The sequence below is a fragment of the Dioscorea cayenensis genome, chromosome 17 (assembly GCF_009730915.1).
Source record: "Dioscorea cayenensis subsp. rotundata cultivar TDr96_F1 chromosome 17, TDr96_F1_v2_PseudoChromosome.rev07_lg8_w22 25.fasta, whole genome shotgun sequence".
NCBI classification, from domain to species: Eukaryota; Viridiplantae; Streptophyta; class Magnoliopsida; order Dioscoreales; family Dioscoreaceae; genus Dioscorea; species Dioscorea cayenensis.
Genome location: NC_052487.1, coordinates 7,031,584 through 7,055,832, shown reverse-complemented (window position 1 = coordinate 7,055,832; position 24,249 = coordinate 7,031,584). Strand labels below are relative to the sequence as shown.

Here is a 24,249-nt window from a genome sequence, read left to right as displayed (position 1 = left end):
TAAAACCTGGCGTGTATGAAGCCCGTAGTTACATTAGCAAAACTTGGCATATTTGAGAGCTGTAGATGCAACAGAGCTTTTTTGTACCCGTAAGGATCTTATAATGTACCTTGGTAGGCATTAGGCTTAAGTTAGTATCTTGAGTATGTAGGAATCATCCCAGGGCATTACTCTCTTGTTATCGAAACTCAACCCTACTCTACCTGGTTCTTCCACCCTTTTAGTTCTTTTTCCTTTTGCTTAGTAGTTAATCTCTTCATCACCTTTTGGATTAACTAGACATTAGCGGATCAACTAGTACTAGAAGTCCAATCCCTGTGGTTCGACAATCCTACCCCTTGCAAGGTACCATTAATTGTATTACTCGTAACGATCCATGCACTTATGGAAAGTACATCACATACCTTAAACGATGAAGTTGGAGCTCTCTCGTCATCATTAGAACAAGGACAAGGCAAACTAGGAGATTTACAGGTAGGTTAGGGTCATCTTTACAGCCGTAAGTCAATCCCAAAAGACCTTGCGGGCATGCTTATACCAATAAGGGGGATTTAGAACCAAGTCAGAAGACCATACAAGCAAGGCTTACTCCCGTAAGGATGCTTGTGAGGACCAGCTAGAGAAACTTACAATTATAGCATACGGCAGTAAGGATGGTCGCAAGGGGCAGAACAGTGAAGTTTACATGGCTAGTAAGGATGGTCGCAAGGGGCAGCTAGAAATTCACCAATGATTCTTTATCAACATGCTTAAGAAGGGAGTTTTCATGGCTCCCATGTTTTCCTCTATTATGTGTATCTTGAATACTTACCCTCCATTAATGGAAGGCTAATTTGTAAATGTTGGGCATTGTTGAACTCTAGGGTTTATATCTCTGACTTTAGTTGTTAGATCTTTGATGCTTAATTGATTTCTTATTTGCAATCATTTCTATTTGAGTCTAATTGTATGATTGAATACTTGTTGGCTAATGTGGGAAAAGCTCTAGCAAACATACTTGGTATTGCTACGTGATAAGAAGAAATTCCCACATAGCATAGACTTACAGCAATTTGAGAGGATAGTGGATACACTTTGGTTAGGATATATAGGAGAATTTATCTCCCTACCCATAATCCTTCTAAGTGGATTTATGATGATTTCTGTGCTTTTTGTAACCATGTGTAGCGGATTTTAGGAAAAATCACATTTCTACTATGTATTGAAATCGGGGGTAATCTCTCTCTTTGGGGAGAGATTATCTACTTAAGGGATTGTCATTAATCCACAATAAGGTTTCATAGAGTGTTAATCCGATTATGTGGATGTCTGCATCAGCTCTTCACCTATTCAGTTACACTTCACATAAGAAATCAGGGTTTTGTATATTTCTAGAAACCGTATAGGTCAAATAGGAATGCATGTTTAGACAACCATTGTCCCGTACCCTAGAGGGATGCTACGCCCGAACATCGCAAAGAGCAGAACAGTGAAGCTTATAGTCCAACGCTTACAGGCGTAAGCTGGACCACAACACAAATAGAAGACCTTACGGATAAGGCTTACGGCTGTAAGCCATCCCGTAAGAGTTGCGGCAATCTTCTCCAACTCCCTTATGGCTATAAGGAACCCGTAAGCAGTCGGGTATAAATAGAACTTATGGGGATTTTTAGGGCATCTTCTATTCTATTCTTCTATTCTTTGGTAGTAATTCTTGTAAGATAGGTTGAAGAATATAAAGGCCGAATCTCCAGCACTTGGGGAGCAATTTCAAATGGGATTTGACTCTACATTAAAGGGTATTGAAGATCGTAGCCTTCAACCTCATCTTGGCAGCGTATATGGAAGCTTACCTAGGGTTTCACTGGCGATTCTTCATCAACACTATTGAGAAGTAGGTTTTCATGGCTCTCATGTTTTCCTCCATTATTTGTATCTTGAATACTTAATCTCCATTAATAGAAGGCTAATTTGTAGATGTTGGGCATAGTTGAACTTTAGAGTTTATATCTTTCACTTTAGTTGTTGGATCTTTGATGCTCAATGGATTTCTTATTTGTAATCATTTCTATTTGAGTCTAATTGTATGATTGAATACTTGTTGGCTAATGAGGCAAAAGCACTAGCAAACATATTTTGTATTGCTACGTGATGAGAAGAAATTCCCACATAGCATAGACTTACCGCAATTTGAGAGGATAGTGGACACACTTTGGTTAGGGTATATTAGAGAATTTATCTCCCTGCCCATAATCCTTCTAAGTGGATTTATGATGATTTCCGTGCTCTTTGTAATCATGTGGAGCGGATTTTAGGAGAAATCACATTTCTATTATGTATTCGAATCAGTGGTAATCTCTCTCTTTGGGGGGTGATTATCAACTTAAGGGATTGTCATTAGTCCCCAACAAGGTTTCATAGAGTGTTAATTCGATTATGTGGATGTCTGTATTAGCTCTGCACATATTCAGTTACACTTCATCTGAGAAATCAGGGTTTTGCATATTTTTAAATACTTTTTGGGTCAAATAGGATTGCATGTTTAGATAACCATTGTCCCGTACCTCATAACCTTAGAGTGATGCTATGCTCGGTCATCACTTTCTTTCATGATTTCTCTCCTATTGCCTACCGTATTTTCTTGCTTTCATTTGTTTTGTTCTCACACACATCATGTAATATTTTAGGTTATCTTTTGGGTATAAAGTCATTACTAGTATTCACCTCCTTCTTTGTGGACTAACACTCTACTTTACGTACACTTTATTAAGCGATTGGCACTTACACTTGAGTCCCTATTAGGCACCCTCGGCATAGACACGTTGTGTGTGAGGGGGATGGTCATCTGTCAAGGCTCCAGATGGGTCCTCAGCCTAAGTCTGACCAAGTAATCACTAGAGGGGGTTAGGCCAAGGATGAGAAGTTGGGTGATGAGTCTGACAATGAGTTATCCTTACTATCAGCCATTGCACCTGTATGATCTCCTCCAATAGTAGCAGCTCCTCCCTAATATAGATCCCCTATTTAGTAGTTATCGAATGACATATGACAGCTACAGGAGGGCCATCATACTATCCTGGAGACATAGGCACAAATCGAAGCAGACCTTGGCTGTACCCTGGATCTTTTATCATGCCTGGTCCTTCCTCCAGCTCCAACTCCTCCAACATCAACCCCTCCTTTATCTCCACATCCACCGACAAACTCTGCACCTTCTGACACCACCGAGCATTAATTTTATTTTTTTATCATTGTGCATTTTTAGACTTTGTATTCAATATTTTGGCAAAGGTTGGCTCTGCCTAGTTTGTACTTATTTTCAAACTTCTAGTGGATTTTATTTTTCTATTTGTTGTTATTTTATTTTGTTGAGCTTTAATATTTTCTCCTTATACTTCGCAAGACTTATTTGCAATACTCAACATCCTCAATTATAAAGAGGATGCTCAGCCTATCATTTCTTGACCTTGAGTGACCCACATCTACTAGGGCACTTCAGTTGACACACTAGGCCTGTTCCAAAGAGCATTGCGCCTTTCAAATTAAATCGGGGAAGTAATCCTATTCCACTATCCTCCTATTCTTGTGTTCATTGCCTCGCGTGATTATTTTTACACACATTGAAGACAGTATATGAATTAAGTGTTGGGGAGGGGTTTAAGTTTCATTGTTAACTCTTTTATATGCCAAGATTGACTTATGAAGGTGCATTTGAAATGTAGTGGGAGTATCTTAGTATTAGGGTGGACACATGTAAGTTTGTTCCATTTTGAGTTCTAATTTTTTTAGTGTGCACTCTATTCTTGGTTATTCACCTAATTGGAGCACACAACTTCTCTATTATAGCAACTTAGACCATATTGGACTTCTCTTAGTTTTGTTCACTTTACTTTTTGGAGCTAAATTGAGAAAAAATTTTGCAAAACTGAAAGAATTTTTTTTGAAAAATAAAAAGAAAAGAGAAAAGTTGAGAAACAGAAAGAGCTACCCCTATTAGAAGTGTGAAGCTGCTCTCGATAAATCGGATACTATGTATGCCCTAATGAGAGAAAGAGCTACCTCTTTAGGCGAGTGAAAGCTACTGTATTTTAGTAACAGATGTGGAAAGAACTACTTCTCTTAAGCATGAAAGCCGCTAGATGAGCGCTCGCGAGAAAGGGCTACCTTAGGAAATGTGTAAAGCTACCACCATGCAAATAAGAAGTTGTTTGTGAATGTTTGCTAGTGAAGTCCTCTAGGTCAAAAGAAGTGAAGTAGAGAGTTGTAACATAGACACAATGATAATCTTGAATAGAGTGTTTACTATTTTTGGAACTTGAAGTTTTAGCATCTTTATATTGTTGAAACTCGAACTACTTGTGAAACTCCGAAATTCTTGATCACCAGAGGTCTTGTACTTTCTCCACTTTGTTTGTAATGTTTTATTTTTGCTTAAGGACAAGCAAAAGCTTAAGTGTGGGGGAATTTGATGAGTGTCCAACATGCATATATTTTATATCACTTTGTACACTCATTCGGCATGTATTAGAATTATATTGTGTAATTCGATGCTAAATGTAGCGTGTTTTACATTCTCAAGATTAGGGCAGCATTTCAAGATGAGAGAGAGCCAAAAGAAACATTTCAGACCTCAAATGATGAAGTTGGACCTCTCTCGGCATCATTTGAAAAAGAACAAAGCAAACTTGGTAGCTTACGGGCAGCTTATTGCCAACCTTGCGGTTGTAAGTCAATTTTAAAGGAACTGGCAGGCATGCTTATGCCCGTAAAAGGGATTCAGAGCCAATTTTTAGGGTCTTATAGGAAAGTCTTACACCCATAAGAATGCTCGTAAGGATCATCTAAAGGAGCTTAAGACTATAGCTTATGCCCGTAAGGGCGGTCGTAAGAAGCAGAACAAGTGAAGCTTACAGTCCATCGCTTACGGCCGTATATATGTTGAACAGCAACATAAATAAAAAAACATTATGGACATGATTTATGGCCGTAAGTGCTCCCATAAGGCTCGAAACCATCCTCTCCAGCTCTCTTACGGTCACCTCCTTAAGGCCGTAAGTAGTCGGGTATAAATATAATTTATGAGGATTTTCAGGGGATTGAACACTTTTCTTTTAGTTTTTTCTTGGAGCGAAGTTAGGAAAGATAAGAGACTAATCTCCAGCACTTAAGGGGTGATTTCAAGGGGGATTCAGATCCACATTCAAGGGGATTGAAGATCGTAGCTGTCAAGTTCATCTTGTTACCGTACATGGAAGCTTTCCTAGGGCTTCTATGGTGATCCTTCATCGGCACGATTGAGAAGGGGGTTTTCATTGCTTTCATGTTTCCCCTTATTATTTGTATCTTGGATGCTTACCATCGATTAATGGAGCACTAATTTGTAGATGTTTAGGCATAGTTGAAGTCTAGGGTTTATACTCTTCACATTGGTTGTTGGATCTTCAATGCTTTAATTGTTTTCTGAATTGCAATCATTTAAATTCGATTCTAATTGCATGCTTGAATGCTTAGTTGCTAACGAGGTGAAAGCCCTAGCTATCATGTTTAGTGTGCTGCGTGATGAGAAAAAATTCACACCTTGCATAGATATATGGCAATTCGTGAGGATAGTGAGTACACCTCTAGTTAGGGTACTTTGGAGACTTCGTCTCCTACAATCCTTCCAAGTGGGTTTGTGATAATCTTCGTACTCTTTACAATCATATGGAGTAGATTTTAGGAGAAAACACATCTCTACTCTGTATTCAAATTAAAGATAATCTCTCTCTACGAGGGAGATTATCTACTTAAGAGATTGTTATTAGCTCATAGTAAGGTTTCATAGAGTATTAATACGATTGTATGGATGTTTGTATCAGCTTTGCACCTATTCAGTTACTCTTTGCTTGAGAAATCAGAGTCTAATATAATTCTAAAAACCTCCCGGTTCAAATAAGATTGCATTTTTAAACAACCGTTGTCATGCATTTTATAACCCTATAGGGATGCTATGCCCGGACATCGTTTTCTTCCATGACTTCTCTCCTATTATTTTCCATATTTTCTTATTTTTGCTTGCTTTTGTTCACACACACAATAGTCGATCACTTACGCTATTTTTCTGGTTTAGGGTTACTACTAGTATTCACTTTCTTCCTTATGGACCTACACTTTGCTTTTACGCACACTTTATTATGCGATCGGTACGTACACTTACATTTCTATAACGCTCCATCCCTGTGCACATTCCTGATTTTTTTTTTAAATTGGAGTTGTTTGTCTCCTATTTATGTTAAAAAAATTTGAGGTTTCACTAATTAGTAATTAATGTTGGTAATACTGGTTTATAAGATTAATCTACCAAGCAAATTTTGTTCATCAAGTCCAATCTTTGAGTGTGGATCTTTCTGTTACGAGGCCCTTGTATTTCTAGTACTTTTTGGTACTCATAATATATTCAATTTGCTGGTTATCGTCAATTTTTTTTTTTTTAATTATTTTTCTCCACAACATACTCATCACTTGATTGATACTCCACTCACATACAAATATTTTTTTTCCAATTTGGAGTTGGACTATATATTAAAGCGGAAAATGAGTTTAATTATCTCATTCATGTAAGCATCTAACTCTCAAATGTTATATATTAAAGTTTCTTTGGTTTTATAGTTTTAGCAGGATTGGAAAAAATAACTTATTGAAAATTTTATAGTCCAAGATCTAAATATATCAAACCATTGATGTCATAAAATAAACTCTAGTAATGAGAGCACATCTGTAACCTAATCATTCCATTCATTAGGTAAGTGTGCATAAATTATTACATAATTAATTTTCGATGATACATATAAGTTTGACATTCAATTTGTCTATTTTAGAAAATAAAAATAAAATTATATAGCAAAGAAAGAATAATCAAGTGCAATCATGTTATACTTTTCTCATATATTATATTACACATTTGATCTTCAACATCTCCCCCACTACATGGTAGGGTTTCTAAATAAAGTGCCTACTACGTTTTTCTTATCCACTACTAGTTAGGTTGTAGGTCTCGTTTGGATGTCAGCCAGTCTCGATAGCTTTCATCATTTGGATCTCCCTTATATTGTTATTTTTAAAATTTATTTTTATACTTTTATTTTTTTTATTTTTTGCTTTCTTGACTAGTTGCATGCACGTGTTTCTCTCGACTCATTCTCCATGGTTGCATGTGCCTCTCTCTCTCTCTCTCTCTCTCTCTCGCACACACATAAGTATTTCTTTGCGAAATCTCATTAGTATTTCTTTGCAACTTGACAGTGCTGAAGGGTTGAAAATCCACACACTCTCTCTCTCTCTCTCTCTCTCTCTCATAAGTATTTTTTTGTGAAATCTCATTAGTATTTCTTTGCAACTTGACAGTGCTCAAGGGCTGAAAATCCACTCTCTCTCTCTCACTCATAAGTATTTCTTTGCAAAATCTCATTAGTATTTCTTTGCAACTTGACAGTGCTCAAGGGTTGAAAATCCATCAAAGACTTATTCCTTTCTCTTTGTCCTACTAATTCACATACATCACCCTTGATTGAGATGCGACATGAGAAAGCATCTTCACAAAATAAAGCATACACACACATCTATATATATATATATATATATATATATAAAAAGTGGGAGTCTTCTATCTGCATGATTACTTTGACTTTTTTCTTTGGGGGAAGCCGACTTGATGGAAACTTCATGAGCAGCTTCAAACGTTCACTTTATTTTTTTCCCCTCACGTTTTTTAGTGTTTTTGTTTTCCCTTAAATTGAATCTGATCAGAAATATTTATGTTTAGGTTTTATATTATATTATTATTGAATATGATCTTATTTTAGATTTATAATTTATTAGTTTATATATATACATTTTTTATTTTTATAAAATATGGACAGACTATGGACTAATTTTTTGATCTTTAATTGTGGAGAGAAAACAAATATTAATTTTTTTATTGTAGGATATATTTGTTTATATCCAACTCTTAAAAAGTATCAATTAATAAATTATGGTGGAGTTATTACTTATTATTTTATTATTTTAAACTATAACAGATTTTAATCTGGAGAAAACATTCATATATATTGTGGATTATATTTTCATAATAGCAAATAAGAATAAGGTTGTTACAATATGCATACATGTTGGATGGGAGGAGAAAGGGAGATACATACATAAAAATTTATATATATACATATATGCAACTGCATGTGGCTAATATAGTGAACTGTGGCCTACCAATTAACTTGAATGGAATATTCGGTACCATGGTTGAGTGCTTGAGTTCATAGATATCCATTATAGCATCCACTAGCTAGAACGGCACATCTTTTATATTTATTAAAAAGGAACTTCAGCTTGCGTTCCAAATTTGCTCTACATGATCAACTTCTGGTATAGGCTGACCTATAACAGAAATTGATCATATAAAGCTGAAGAAGACAATCTTTGTATAGTGTTTTTCTTTTTAAAATATGAAAAAATAATTTAAAATTTTAATAAAAAAATCATAATTATATATATAGACATAAAGTTAAAAATAAAAAAATCACACACTCATTCATACATGTTATAAAAAAAGTGAAGTAAAATAATGACGCTAAAAAATTTAACTTATAAACTGGCGTACATTGTTTCTATTAAATTTTTTATAAATTTATTTAGGGAGAAATTTAAGAAAAGGTAAAACTTATCACCCCTCTAGCATAGTACATGTGGCTTGTACATACTTCTTAAAAATAATTATTTTAACTTATAAAAATACATCCAATGTCACAAATAATAACACATGGTAGAATAATTAGTCAGTGACCTAAAAGAGAAAAAATCCAAACGCTTCGGATCTCTTAAATAGGCAGTATCTGAACTTTAAATATATTTTGCCAGACCCCCACTGTAAACAAATGGTTTATCATACTTTAGATAAATGATAGAAAATAAAACAAAACGTTTGTTTGCTCATAATTATTCTGACCAATTTCCACAGTACAAGGATTTCAATGCCAATCTCTCTTTAGTCTTTACAATCTTGCAGTACGTGGTCCTGCTTCTGATCTTGAAGGTCCTTAGCAAAGAGGTTGATAGTGACCAAGTGAATGACTAGCAAAATTTGAAAGTACGGCTGGCCACACCTTTTTCTTATAAAGTCACTTTTCCATATGATTATCTTCTTCCATCTTAATTTGTTGAAATTAATAAAAAAAAAAAAATCATCTTAATTTATTAATCCCGGCCTCTGATCTCTTTATCATTATAATGAATATATATATATATATATATATAAAAACTAACAAATCATAGCTAATATATTTTTTTTATATAATATAATTTTTATTTGGGAAAATTACTGTTTACCCCTCGATAATTTCAAAACTTCCCAAACAGCCACTGTGAGTTTTTGCATACCTCGAACAACCCTTCCTTTTATTGTTTCACCTTTTTTTTACCCCTGCGTTATGAAATTCCATCATTGCCCTTAAACCTTTTGCGTATATTTTTTTCATTCTTTTTGCATTCCTTTTTGCATGTACTCATTTCTTAAGCAGAGTCTCATTTTTTTAAACAGAGAGTTCATTTCTTAAGCAGAGAATTCATTTCTTAAACAGAAACCTCATTTCTTAAACAAAAAAACTCATTTCTTAAACGAAACCTCATTTCTTAAACAAAAAAACTCATTTCTTAAAGCAGAAAAACTCATTTCTTAACAGAAACCTCATTTTTTTAAACATAAAACTCATTTTTTTAAACAAAAAAACATTAATATTTAAAGCAGAAAAAATAAATATTTACGTGATAAATTAATCCTGGATATAAAAACCAATTAATCTTGGCCACTCGTACATATTTAAATAGAAACAACGATATTTAAGCACTTTTTTAAACGTAAACGCAATATATTAAAGCGAAACATCGATAGTTAAACAAAAGACAAACAAGCATATAAAGCAGAGAACTCATTTCTTAAACGAGAGCTTATTTTTTTAAACAGAGACCTCATTGAGTAGGGACATTGAGTATCTCATCGTCAGCGATCTCGCGAGACGCTTGAGTCGCCGAGCTCCAGATCCGGGCGAGCGATCTCGAATGTGCCTGCTCGTGTGGGGTCTTAAAGGAGAAATCTTTATCGGCGTTGGCGATCCGGTTGGCGACGTTCCTCGGCGGTCGGAGTGGTGAGGTCTTCGGTGGCGACGCTCGGATAAGACGCAGGTCGAACTCGAACGGAACCATTCTCGATCGCGGAGACCGCAACATGGATAGCAATAGGGTTAGGGGTTAGGGATCATTCCGGGGTTTTGGATCCATGGTGCCTAAGTCGGTGACGAGAACGGAGGGAGGAAGCGCGCCGAGTGAGGGTTCGATCTCGCCGTCTTCGTCTTCGCTTTTCATCGTCTTCCCACGTCGTCGACCTCATCTCTTTTCATCTTCTTCGTCGTCGACCTCGGGGAAGACCGCATGCTCCTCGTCGTCGAGCGAAGGCATCGAAAGGTTGCACTCGTACATATTTAAATAGAAACAACGATATTTAAGCACTTTTTTAAACGTAAACGCAATATATTAAACAGAAACATTGATAGTTAAACAAAGACAAACAATCATATAAACAGAGAACTCATTTCTTAAACAGAGAACTTATTTTTTAAACAGAGAGCTTATTTTTTAAACAAAGACCTCATTGAGTAGGGACATTGAGTATCTCATCGTCGTTGATCTCGCGCGAACGCTTGAGTGCTGAGCTCCAGATCTGGCGAGCGATCTCGAAGGTGGCCTGCTCGTGTGGGGTCTTAAAGGAGAAATCTTTATCAGCGTTGGCGATCCGGTTGGCGACGTTCCTCGGCGGTCGGAGTGGTGAGGTCTTCGGTGGTGACGTCGGATAAGACGAGTTGAACTTGAACGGAACCATTCTCTACTGCGGAGACCGCAACATGGATAGCAATAGGGTTAGGGTTAGGGATCATTCCGGGGTTTGGATCCATGGTGCCTAAGTCGGTGACAGGAACGGAGGGAGGAAGCGGCGCCGATGAGGGTTCGATCTCGCCGTCTTCGTCTTCGCTTTTCATCGCCTTCCCTCGCTCGTCGACCTCATCTCTTTCATCTTCTTCGCTCGTCGACCTCGGGGAAGACCGCATGCTCCCTCGTCGTCGAGCGAAGGCATCGAAAGGTTGCACCTTTTTCTCTCGAACTTGAAATCCCATTTTTTTCATGCAACGTGATCGTGATTGTGAGTCGCATGCTTTGTCTCATCGGCCCACATCTAATCGATAAAGAGATTTTTGGGGGTGATAAATACACCACAAAAAAACTCATTTCTTAAACAGAGACCTCATTTTTTTAAACAAAAACCTCATTTCTTAAACAGAAAACTCATTTCTTAAACAGAGACCTCATTTTTAAGCAAATCTCATTTCTTATACAAAAAAACTCATTTCTTAAACAGAAAACTCATTTTTAAACGAAAAACTCATTTTTTTAAATAGAAAACTCATTTTTTTTAAACAGAAACTCATTTTTTTAAATGTAACCTCATACCTCATATTTTAAATAGAAGCTTCATTTTTAAATAAAAACTCATTGCACCCAAGGGCATTATAGTCAAATCCTGTCACACTTGCCACAACTTCCCACGCAAGGGACAATTTCGTCCAAAAAATTCATTTCTTAAACAGAAACCTCATTTCTTAAACAGAAAACTCATTTCTTAAACAGAGACCTCATTTTTTTAAACAGAAATCTCATTTCTTATACAAAAAACTCATTTCTTAAACAGAAAACTCATTTTTTTAAACGAAAAACTCATTTTTTTAAATAGAAAACTCATTTTTTAAACAGGAAACTCATTTTTTAAACAGAACCTCATACCTCATATTTTAAATAGAAGCTTCATTTTTAAATAAAAACTCATTGCACCCAAGGGCATTATAGTCAAATCATCACACTTGCCACAACTTCCCACTGAAGGGACAATTTCGTCCAAAAAATTCCAAATTAATTCTATCAATCACTATTAGATGTTTGGGGGGTTTAAAAAATCATTGAATTCAAAAGGAAGGGGTTTTTGAGGAGTGCAAAACTAACGGGGTGTTTTTGGCAATATTGCAAACTTACAAGGTGTTTTTGGCAATTTCCACTTTTTTTTTTATAGCTAAAGCACAAGAAATATCATTCCTAGCTAGCTAAAAACTAATATTATTTCTGAATCCCCTCTCAACAAGGGCTTTGTGTTTGTATAAGACTGAACATGCTTGTCTATTTTTTTTTTTCTTTTTGTGTGTAAGCCAAAGGCAAATAAAAGAATAATAAATACGATACCAAAACTATAAGATATGTTACTGCATGAGCTGCCGATAGGGACATGTGAACTGCAGACCAATGTACACACAAAAGAATGCATTCCCTGTCCATACATGATACAGTCGGTGTCCCTCCAACTGATCTTTGATCCGGTCCCCCCCTTCCCACTTTGCTTACAACTTCATATATCTCAAAAGTCTGATCACTGATGCTCTCAGCTTGAGATCTTTGACCTCTTCCAATGATTCCAAATTATCTCATCTAATTATAAACTACTGCTCTTAATTGGCCTTTGATGAATGGTTAGATTTAATGTCATTCATATTAGTACTTTCCAGCTTTCACCTTCCCCAGTTAGTGTTGCCTTCTTCTAAGAAGATCTTAGTCCTTTCATACTGTTTCTTATTGTGACAATACCTTTTCATCTTACTCTTATATACGTACATCTGTTCTTTGGGCTTATCATATATAAGAATCTTTGATCTTTCATCCTAGTGAGACCAATTCAACCTATCTAAAATTGTAATTAATTAACAAAGTAAGAACACAAAGAATGGAAATACGAATGTAAATACATTGAACTGCAAGGGTTTATTAAGATAAGAAGAAAACAAGTTAGATCAAATGTGGGCACAGTATCACAACTGAAATGTTGTCTATAAATAGCCACCACACTCACAAGCTTAAAAACCATATCATTGTTTCTTTGTTTTGCATATATAGGTGGGGGTGGTGGTGAAGGAGGAGGAGAGCAAGGTGACAATGGGAAGCAAGGGGACCGAAGTATACTTCGTATTCATGAACTTTGATCCCGAGTATGAGCGGCTCCAAAAAAATCGGTTTGACTAGATACTATTATCTCTATCTTTGAAGTTTTTGCGCTAATGAATTCCATGTGGTTAACTAACTTTAGATGAACTATCTCTTGTTGGTAGATCAAAGCAAGGAAAAGAAGAGCTTGATTTATACTTGAACAACAAGCATGACAAGTTGCTTGCTAAGCTCTTCCAACCAAATACTTACAACAAGAGATCATCTTTGGCCATTGTTGATGGTTTTGCAGTTGAAATGACACAAGCTCAGGTAATGTCATTAGATATTATTCTTCTTCTTTGGGTTGTGTGTGTGTGTGCGTGTGTGTGTATTTCAAATATTTGTCTTGAAAAACTATGTATGTTTGTACTCATTGATCAGGCGGCTATTCTTAAAGGGACAGAGGAAGTGAGAATTGTAGAGAAGAATCAAGAGCTTGCTTGATGAAATGGAATGCATGGTAGATAATTTGGATGAAGAAAAGAATGGAGAAGATGTTTTAATAATGATTTGGTTTAGAACTCAATATGGGGTGTTGAAGTTTTCAAGATGATGAAGAATGGTGGGCAGACTAGACTTTGAAACTTTGAAACTTTCAAACTGTTTAGGTGGAGAGCGGTTTCAATCTTCTCTTTGAAGACTATATTATATATGTATATATATCTCCATATTAAACTTTTTAATATTATGCAAACTCTCTCTCTCTCTCTCTCTCTCTCTCTCACACACACACACACGCGAACCCCAGCCCCTTTATTTAATAATTTTGTAATATTTTGTAATATAAAAGGAAGCCAAACACCGCAAAAAAGTTAGGTTTTTATTAATATAAAATGTCCATAAAATTAAAATTACTATAACAAGATTCTAGTGATGGAATCTTAGGACTTAATAATGCAATTGTTCCATAAAAACAAATCTTAATTTCTCAAAAAGTTCTAAAAATTAATTAATAATCCCAATCTATATCTACTTCCAGTTGGAGTGAAGTGTTTCCTTAAAGTACCTCATAATATGTTTTGTATTTAGAAAAAAAAATTAATACATTTTTCATGCTCATGAATCGTTAATAAAATATTCCAGATATTTTTCAATAGGAGTTTTCTTTAATAAAAACCAAAACTTTAACTTGTAATTATAAAAAAACCTCAAAAAGCTTTCAAGCATTAAGAATTTTTCAAAATGTTGGTTAGACAAACATTTCTTAACAAAAGAACCAAACTTACTCATGTGCTAAGAATTAAAAGAATAATAATAAAAAATAAAATAAAATAAAATAAAATAAAATCAATAACAACACGTACACTAATAGGGATAATAATTATTTGACTAAGAAATATGATTGTTAGAATGAATAAATATGTTTTTAAAATTTTAAGCTATTACTTTAATGAATCCTCTCCAATAAATATTATTTTTAAACTTAGATTTCAAAATTATGAAATCATCTCTAAAATATTATTGAAGAAACAACCATATAAATATGTCATTAATTGAGATGAAAAAGCTTTCCAAATTACTATACCTTAATAAATTATATTATACTATCTTTAACAACAAATTGATATATTTCTAAAAGAAATATTGATGCATGCACAAACAACAATCTTGTAATTGGTCAAATCTTAAATAGTACAAAATCCAACAAAACATAATTTAATAATAATTTTTTTATTTTAATATAACACAATATGGTCATTTGACATCCACAGCCTAAACATACTTACAATCAAAACAAAGCAAGTGCTCTTATAATGAAAAATGGCTCACTGATGATATAGACTAGAGAAAAATCAACTTAATCAGGTAATTTTCACAATATTTAGAATAACAGTGAAAATTAGTCTAACCCTGGGAATAATGTATACATGCAAGGAAATCACTATCTTTATTGTTAGAGTAACAGAATTACTTTACTTGCATGTATATACACTGTGCATTTATAAGTACATATATACTTTGCATACATCATTCTTGGGGTTGGTTTCTTCTGATGAGATTCACTTTTGTCTCTCATATCTTTGTATTACTTATCGTGGTATCAGAGATATAGATTCTTCTCCATTCAGATCTTCACCAGATTTCAGTCTGCTACGCTAGATCTTCTTTCCCGGTCATTTATTCCCTTTGCCAGTTTATCTACCTAATTTTGTCTCCTTTCTTCCCACTCTATCCCCGGTACAACTTCCCTGCCGCTTGTGACCCTCATTGCTGTTCCTCGTCAGGAGCTTCTGGACACACTAAGCGACATCCAGGCCGAGGAGGAGGTAGTTAGTGTATAGCGCCAACTCGAGCTCCGCCTCCATCTGCTTCTCTAGCCCCATCATCATCACCACCTGCTGGTCACCGACTTGAGCTCCATATCGGCGATTGTTCACTATGGACCATTTTGGTGATTGTTCACCGTGAACCATTCTTCAATGATTATCGGCACTCGTTCTTTCTGTGCTCGGACATAAGGCTACATTTCGGACGAGATCATTCTCATTAGAGGCGCGGTCCTGTGTTTTCTGTCCAATTGGTGTCTACGCCTTCGGCTGAAGCTATCCTCTTTGTCGTCGTCAAGCCACCGGAGGCTTTGAGATTGTTTGCCATCTTGGAACCATATCCCAAGAGTGTCTTACAGCCGACAGCCAATCGTTCGGTAATTCACGTGAATTCGCAGCTAACAGCTGCATTGAAAGAAAATGGTCACATTATTATCTCATTTTCAACAGTTTTTTGATTAAATAATAACCACATGGCCTCCTCTTCATCTTCCCTAAATTTTCTTGCTCCCATGGATGTCAAACTCAATGGCTCCAACTATAAAGAATGGTTTACCATTGTTCATATTATTTTAATTGGTTTGGAGTTACTTGGACAAGTTGATGGTACTTCTTCCTAGCCATCCGAGCACGTTGCCTCATGGACACTCGCTGGTCATTGCACTATGACACGTATTTGTTAGTCTTATAAGGTTGATGTTCGCATGGAGATTGAACATCTTCCTACTGCCTGTGCCATGTGGGAACGCTTGGGAAATATGTTTGAGCATTCAAGCTCTACTCATCAGTATGCTATTTTATAGGACATCACTCATGTACAATAACGTGAGCTCTCCATCAGGGAGTATGTCACCGAGTTGCGTTCTCTGTAGCGGCAGATTGCTTCTTTGGAGGTATGTACTTGCTTAACATGCAAATGTTGCAAAATGCACACTCAATCTTGGCAAACACAGCACACTTTTGAGTTCTTGATGTGTCTTTGTCCTAATTTTGAGGTTGTTCACAGTCAGCTGCTTAATCAGGACCCTCTTCCTTCATTTGATGATGTTATTTATAGCGGCATTGCTTAGGAAGCACATCTCAGCGCGCTTTCCCCTCAGCCTATCTCTACTGACACATTCCTCACTGTGATCTCTCCACACTCCTCTCGGGGATCTTTCACCTTTTCTATACTACCACCATCTACTTCACTATCCCCTCCTCTTAGATCTTCTGTCATGTGTCGTTATTACAAGAGTTCTGGACATGTGAAGAGTCAATGTCCTAAGCTTCAACAACGGCATTAGTAGCAGCAGTCGTAGTCTGGTCCTCCGCATCACTCTTCTACTTCTTCCCATGTTGCCTCAGTTTCTACTTTAGCTCCTACTTCTGTTGATCTACTCTCCTAGGTTGATCAGCTTACTGAGCAGATTCATGCTATGCACCATGCTATGCACTACAACACTTCCTCTGGTACTTCTGCTATATCTGCTATGTCTTTCTCCTCCTGGATTTTAGATTATGGAGGCACTCATCATATGACTGGTGATACTTCTAGTCTAGTCTCCATTTCTACACCTCACACCTTTTTTAGTGTTCACACTGTTAATGGGATCCTTCATCCTGTCACATAATGTGGTCATTTTTAGTCCACCTCTTTAACATTCCTGACGTCCATCATGTTCTTGGGTTAGCTCTAAACCTTCAGGCTGTTAGCCAACTCATTGATCATGGTCTCACAGTTAACTTTTTTCTTCTGATTGTTCTGTGTAGGACCACCTTACAGGTCAGAGGATTGGGACCGAGAGTAGAGTTGGAGGACTTTATCACTTAGACCATTTTCATCTTCCCACTCTTCCATCTTCTACCATTGTTGCAACTGTGTGTTCACTTGATCATTGTAGAGTCACCTCGGTCACTTGTCTAGTGCTTGCCTGAAACTCAAGTTCAGGTAGTCTGGGTTCCATTTATTCTTCTTCTTTACATCCTTATATGGGTTGTAAGCTCACTAAAAAAAAGGCTCTTCCTTTCTCTTCTAGATAATCTATTTCAGAATCCACCTTTGATCTTGTTCACTCGGATATTTGGGGCCCAGCCCGTCTATCATCTCTTGGTGGATTTTTTTTACTACATATCTTTCATTGATGATTTCTCACGTTATACTTGGTTTTATCTGATGCGTTCTCAATCTAATATCTTTACCATTCATTCTCAATTACACAAATGGTCTATAGACAATTTGATAAATGCATTAAGATATTTTTCTTTAATGGGGCACAATAATATCTATCTACTCAGTTTCAAACTTTATTCTCTGGTCACAACAATATTCCTCAATAATCCTGTCCTTATACACCTGTTCAGAATGATGTCACTGATTGTAAGCATCATCACATCTTGGACACTACCCATGCACTTCATTTGACTTCTTTTGTCCCTCAATCCTTCTGGGTTGAAGCCATTCTTGCCTCCATCTATCTCATCAACCGAACTCCTTCCTCCACTCCTTTTGGCATCACTCCTTATGAGCATCTTTCCTCTCATTCTCCCACTTATGGTTATCTTCACACTTTCAGTTGTACTTGTTTCATCTTTTTGCCTGCCATTAAGTGAACCAAACTTTCTCCCCATTCTACCATGTTCATTTTTCTCGGCTATAGTTCTGAGCACAAGGGTTACCATTTCTATAATCCCCACTCTCATCGTCTTCGTATTTCCTGTCATGTTACCTTGAAGATACACCTTATTTTTCCTCCTCTTCACCGAATCTTTCCTTTCCTTAGTCTTCTTCTAGTACATCCTCCTCCCTCCCTTCAGTGGTTATCCCAGGTTCCACCACTACTACCACTCTTGTGCTTTCTCATAAAGTCTTCACCAATACTTCTTCTGTTCCTCCATCCCCTTCCTTATTGTTTGTTGATGGTTCTAGTGATTCACCTCCTCTCTCGCCTGACCCACCTTCACCTGAAGATGCTCCTACCAATTCCCATTGTTACCTAGACCGCATTCGTCATTCTCTCGCCCAGTATGCACTCTCTATTTCTTTTACCTACTCTCCAGATTTTCAGAACTTCTTTATTACTATTCACTCTCATTCTGAGTGGCTATCTTATCGTGAGGATGTGCAACATCCCAGTGGCAGCAAGCTATGACAAAGGAACTTGACACTTTTCATCACATACATACATGATAGCTTGTTCCGCTTCCTTTTGGTGTTACTCCTGTCAATTGTCTGTGGATTCACTAGGTCAAAACCCGAGCTGATGGAAGCATTGAGCACCATAAGGCATGCCATGTTGCTCGTGGTTTCACTCTGGAGAATGGTATTGACTATGAGGAGGCATTTGCTCCTGTGGCCAAGTTGACCATTGCCCGTCTCCTGATTGCTATTGCTGCCGCTCATCAATGGCCACTTCACCAGTTAGATGTGACTAATGTCTTCTTATATAGGGATATCTCTAAGGATGTTTACATGACTTTCTCTCCTGGCCTCTCTAATCCATCTCAATATGTCTATCATCTTTGTCGGCTATTTATGAGATCAAATAAGCTCCTCAAGCCTAGTTTGAGCATTTTCACACTGTAATACTTGCTCTTGGCTTTACTGAGAATTCTCATGATTACTCCCTTTTCATTCTCCAGATTCCTTGTGGTCATACTATTTTTCTCTTTTGAACGGATGATATGGTTATTTCTGGTGATGATGATGATAATATTCTTTCTCTGAAACAATGATTACACACTGAGTTTCGGATTAAAGATCTTGGTCCCCTTCATTACTTCCTGGGTCTTGAGGTTGCTTATTCTCATCGAGAATACTTGGTGTCTCAGCCGAAATATATTTCTTATATCTTTCATCAAGCTTGTCTCGCAAACTCTCATACTGTGTCTACTCCTATTGAGCTTCATTACCAACTTTCATCTTCTGAAGATGAGCTATTGGCTAATCCCACTCATTATTGGGCCCTTATGGGTGTTCTAGTTTATTTAACTATCACTCAACTCGATATTGCATATACTGTACGTGTACTTAGTCAATTTATTAGTGCACACCGCTCTACTCATTACGCTGCACTTTTACGGGTTTTTCGTTACTTATGTGGCACTATCACTCGATCTCTAGTTTTCTCTGCCACATCATCTCTTGAGCTTTGCATCTATTCTGATGCTGATTAGGTAGGCAATTCTTCTAATCGGTGTTCCACTACTGATTTTTGCATTTTCCTCGGCAATTCACTTATCTCTTGGAAAAGCAAGAAACAATCTACAATTGCTCTGACCACTGCTAGAGCTAAGCATGGTGATATGTCTTCTACTGCTAAAGAGTTTCTTTGGTTGCTGATACGGGACGCAAGTACACGTGCCAATAGCATAATAAAGTGTGTATAAAATCAGAGTGTTGGTCCACAGGGAAAAAAAATGAATACTAGTAATGATTCTAAACCCGAAAAATAGTTTAAATGATTGAATGATGTGTGCATGAACAAGAGTAAGCAAGAATAGAAAAATACAAAAAAATACTAGGGAAGAAATCACGGAAGAAAGCAATGCCCGGGTATACTATCCGTCTAGGGTTATGACGTACATGACAAAGGTGGTCTAGGTATGCAATCCTATTTTAACTGAGAGGTTTACAGAATTATACTAAACCCTGATTTCTCAGGTAAAGAGTAACTGAATAGGTGTAGAGCTGATACAGACATCCATACAATCGCATTAACACTCTATGAGACCTCACTGTGAGCTAATGATAATTCTTCAGTAGATAATCTCCCCCAAAGAGAGAGATTACCCCTAATCCGAATATAGAGCAGAAATGCGATTTTTCCTAAAATTCACTCCACATGATTGCAAAGAGCACAGAGATTACCAATAACTCACTCAGGAGAATTGAGGAAGACAAAGTCTCCAAAGTACCCTATACCCATGCTTACACACAATTCCCTCTAATCACGGCATGTCGATGCTAGGTGGGTATTTATACTCATCACTTAGTACATCAAACATGATAGCTAGGGCTTTCACCTCATTAGCAACTAAGCATTCAAACATGCAATTAGATTCAAATAGATATGATTGTAATTACAATGTCAAGTATTAGAGATCCAACAACCAATGTTAAAGAAGTAAACCCTAGAGTTTAACTATGCCCAAACATCTACAAATTAGTCCTCCATTAATGGAGAGCAAACATCCAAGATACAATTAATAGGAGGTAACATGAAATCCATGAAAACCCCCTTTTCAATGTTGTCGATGAAGAATCATCGAAGAAACCGTTGAGAAGCTTCGACGCACATCGCCAAGGTGATTTTGACAGCTACGATCTTCAATTCCCTTGAATGTTAAGTCAAATACCCCTTGAAATTTCTCCTTAGGTGCTGGAGATTCACCTCTTATCTTCCTTGACTTCACCTCCCAGAATCACCCCAAAAGAAAAGAAGAGAATGCCCTAAAAGTCCTCATTAGGCCTATTTATACCCGACTGCTTATGGGCTGCTTACGGGGGACCACTTACGCCCTTATAGGAGATGGAAAAGATAGTCATGAGCCTTACGAGACCACTTACAATCATAAGACAAATCCATAAGGTCTTTTGTTTTTGTTACGGTCTAGCTTGTGGCTGTAAGCACTGGACCGTATACTTCACTATGTTGTTTCTTGCGACTGCCCTTATGAGCGTATGTTATGGTCGTAAACTTCTCAGGATGGTACTTACGGGTGTAAGCCTTGCCCGTAATGTCTTCTGAATTGGTTCTGAATCCCTTTTATGAGCATAAGCATGCCCGCAAGGTTCTCTAGAATCTATTTGTGACCGTAAGATTAGCCGTAAGCTACTCATAAACCACCCAGTTTGCCTTATCCTTATTCTAATGATGCCGAGAGAACTTCAACTTCATTGTTTTAGGTCTGAAATGCTTCTTTTGGCTTTCTCTTGTCTTGAAGCGCTGTCCTAAGTTTATTAATATGAAACACACTATATTTAGCATCAAATTCCATAATATGGCTCTAATACATGCAATTTGAGTGTACAAAATGATATGAAATAAATGGACATTATACACTCATCAGTTGTGTCAGCTTTTGATGGATTTTTGTGTCTCCATATTTACTCCCACTCCTATCTATGGGACAACCAGAGTGCTATCAAAATTGCAGCTAGCCTTGTATTTATTAGTGCACCAAACATCTCGAGGTTGCTTTTAACATTATTTGTCATCACTATCTTGCTGCCAGTATTCTACTTCCATATATTCCCTCTTTACAACAACTTGCCAATCTCTTCACTAATGCTTTTACTGTCTCTGGCTTTCAGTTATTTCTTGGCAATTTCTCAGTTCAAGACCCATCGTGAGTTTGAGAATGTGTGTTAGAGTAATAGTATAACTATACTTGCATGTATATACACTGTGTATTTATATATACATACTTTTGTATACACCACTATTGTGTATTTATAGGGGTTGGTTTCTTCTAACGAGATTCTATTTTTTTTCTCATATTTTTGTATTACTTATAATATATGATTACTGACAAGGTCCCTTGCGTATATCCCGCAAGTGCACGGGTTTGTCGAAGTAATAATCCCGGATGAGCGGGTATCATATCCACAGGGAGTAGAGAATAAAAACGCTTAATTTGCTTCTTATCTATGTGAAAGATGAATAGTGATATGTGTGACAATGATTCAAATCTCAAAAGTAAAAACAACAAGTAAGAGAGCACAAGTAAAGGAGAAGGTAAGACAATCGATAAAGATGGGGTACCCGGATATTGCTACACCTAGGACAATCATTTCAAGTGCAAGAACCCTGTATTATGCTTCCTAATCAATGCAAGTGAGTCATGGAAATCCTTAATTACATAGTCCCAAATCTAAGGTCAACTATGCCTAACTCTATACATGTCCCGGAGGAGAGATTGAATAACCTCTCAACCTCGCACTCGCATAGAATTACAATAAGTTCTAGGGATTCCAAGTGATAAATCTCTTCCTAATTGTAGACCTAGCCCTTTGGTCCAGGTGGAAGGTCCCTAACCATAATTAAGCCCTAGATACTAAGATCACTTCTGCGCTTCACTCCGTTGCACCCGCAACTAAGCCCCAGCGGAAGGTCATCTCTTAGACCATTCACTCTATTGTAGCTGCAAAGGACTCGAGGAACGGAGATAGAATCTAACACATCGAAGGAGAAAGGGGACGCTCCTGTACCTCTCGACTCACCCTCTCAACCCTCTCCAACCTAGCTTTGTCTAACACTCGTGGTGTGTCATTCACTCACAAGGTTACCAACAAGAACTCTCAACCCTAGTGTCACTCTAGGGAAGTATTCACACAATCAAGCATTCAAAGTTGGAACTCACAATAAACATCAATTAATTGAAAGCATAATAAAGAGATTCAAAGAAATGAATACATCCTAGGGTTCACAAATACCCAAGTACCCACTAGGGGTTTAGCTCTCCATGGAGCTAAGTTCAATCAAAGAAATATAATGTTAAAGCAATGAATCCATAGAAAACCCCCTCGATAGTCGTGTCAATGGTCTTGTGGAAAGTCCTCTACTAGTCATCCAAAGATCCCCTTATCCGGTATAGGATACGCCTCGACGGAAGCTCCCCTACCAACCTTCTTCCAAAGATATGACAATGTCAAAGCCATAGAATCTCTCCAAAACCCTAGCCAATACCTCTCAAAACTCTAGCCGAAACCCTCTATTAAGTTGGGGAAGAGATGGAGAAAAGAATACTGAAATCGGAGCTGAATCGGCTTTAAATAGGGCTGGAATCGGGGGATCCACACGTGATAAGTGTCTAAATGCATGTGTTTTAATATATATATATATATCGTATTGACTTTGCATGTATTTTGTGAGGTTTGATGCCCGTTTTATGCTTAATCATCTACTATTTGCTTTGTAGGGCATAAGGAAGCCATGGAGAACAAGAAGATATCATTTGGGCGAAAAGAGAAGAAAATAGGAATTTCGTACTACCCCCATACTACCCAGTATGAGGGCCGTATGCACTGTAGCAGCGGAATGATTCAGAGCATCTGCCCAGATTTCCATACTACCCAGTAGACGGGGCCGTATGGAGGCCGTATGCACCCGTATGGAACGCGAATCTAGGGTTTTTGAGTGCTATACGACCCCTATACGACCCCCATACAACCCGTATGACCCGGGGGATATATATACTGACTTTTAGGGCAAAAAAAGGGACTTTTTGGCTAGACTTTTTGCTTTGCATATTTTGGGGAGACACTTGAGAGGCTTGTGGCGACCTTGGGGAGGAGAAGAAGGGCAAGGAAGCTAAAAGATCATCCAAGCCCAAGGTCTAAGACTCTCAAGGCAAGAAGGCAACTTCATTCAAGGGGAGATCTACCACGATTTGAAGGAAGGAGACCCGCGGCTAGAGGAAGCGTCATTGGGGACTCCTTTGGCGGGGAAAGCGTCATTCGGCATATTCTTCACCTCCTCCTCCACCATTTCATCTAGGGAGTGTCATTTATGCTTTTGTTTCATGTTTTGCTTGTTTGTATTGCTTGTTGTGGGATGATGGCCACCGGGTGTTGGTGAACCTTGGGGGGTTTTATCATGTATGTTGGATGATAATTTGTTAATTCCATGTTTGGGTAATTTTGAGATTTAATCCATTGTTTTCATGCTAAGTGCTACACTAAGGAGAAATCCGTAGTTCTTTTATGAGTGATGCATGTAGATGGGACTTGCTCGCATGTATTAGATCATGAATGGATTAGAAGGGGATACTTGTATCATCACGCCGAGAAATCGGTTGTTTGGTAGCCCTCCATGTAGGTTTAATCCGAAGAAGAGTAGATTTACTCCTAAGTGAGATTTCCTCGTACTTAATGCAATTGTAGGTATATGGATTTGGGAGAAATTCCTATCTATGT

At 37.3% G+C, this 24,249-nt stretch overlaps 1 protein-coding gene across 1 annotated transcript; it reads left to right on the top strand.

The window, feature by feature from the left end:
* Positions 1 to 12,980: 12,980 nt before the first annotated feature.
* On the top strand, positions 12,981 to 13,767 carry LOC120280998. Its single transcript, XM_039287955.1, has 3 exons — positions 12,981 to 13,109; positions 13,206 to 13,353; positions 13,465 to 13,767. The coding sequence occupies exons 1-3, from the start codon at positions 13,033 to 13,035 to the stop codon at positions 13,525 to 13,527; spliced, it is 288 nt and encodes a 95-aa protein (XP_039143889.1). The 5' UTR covers positions 12,981 to 13,032; the 3' UTR covers positions 13,528 to 13,767.
* Positions 13,768 to 24,249: the final 10,482 nt, after the last annotated feature.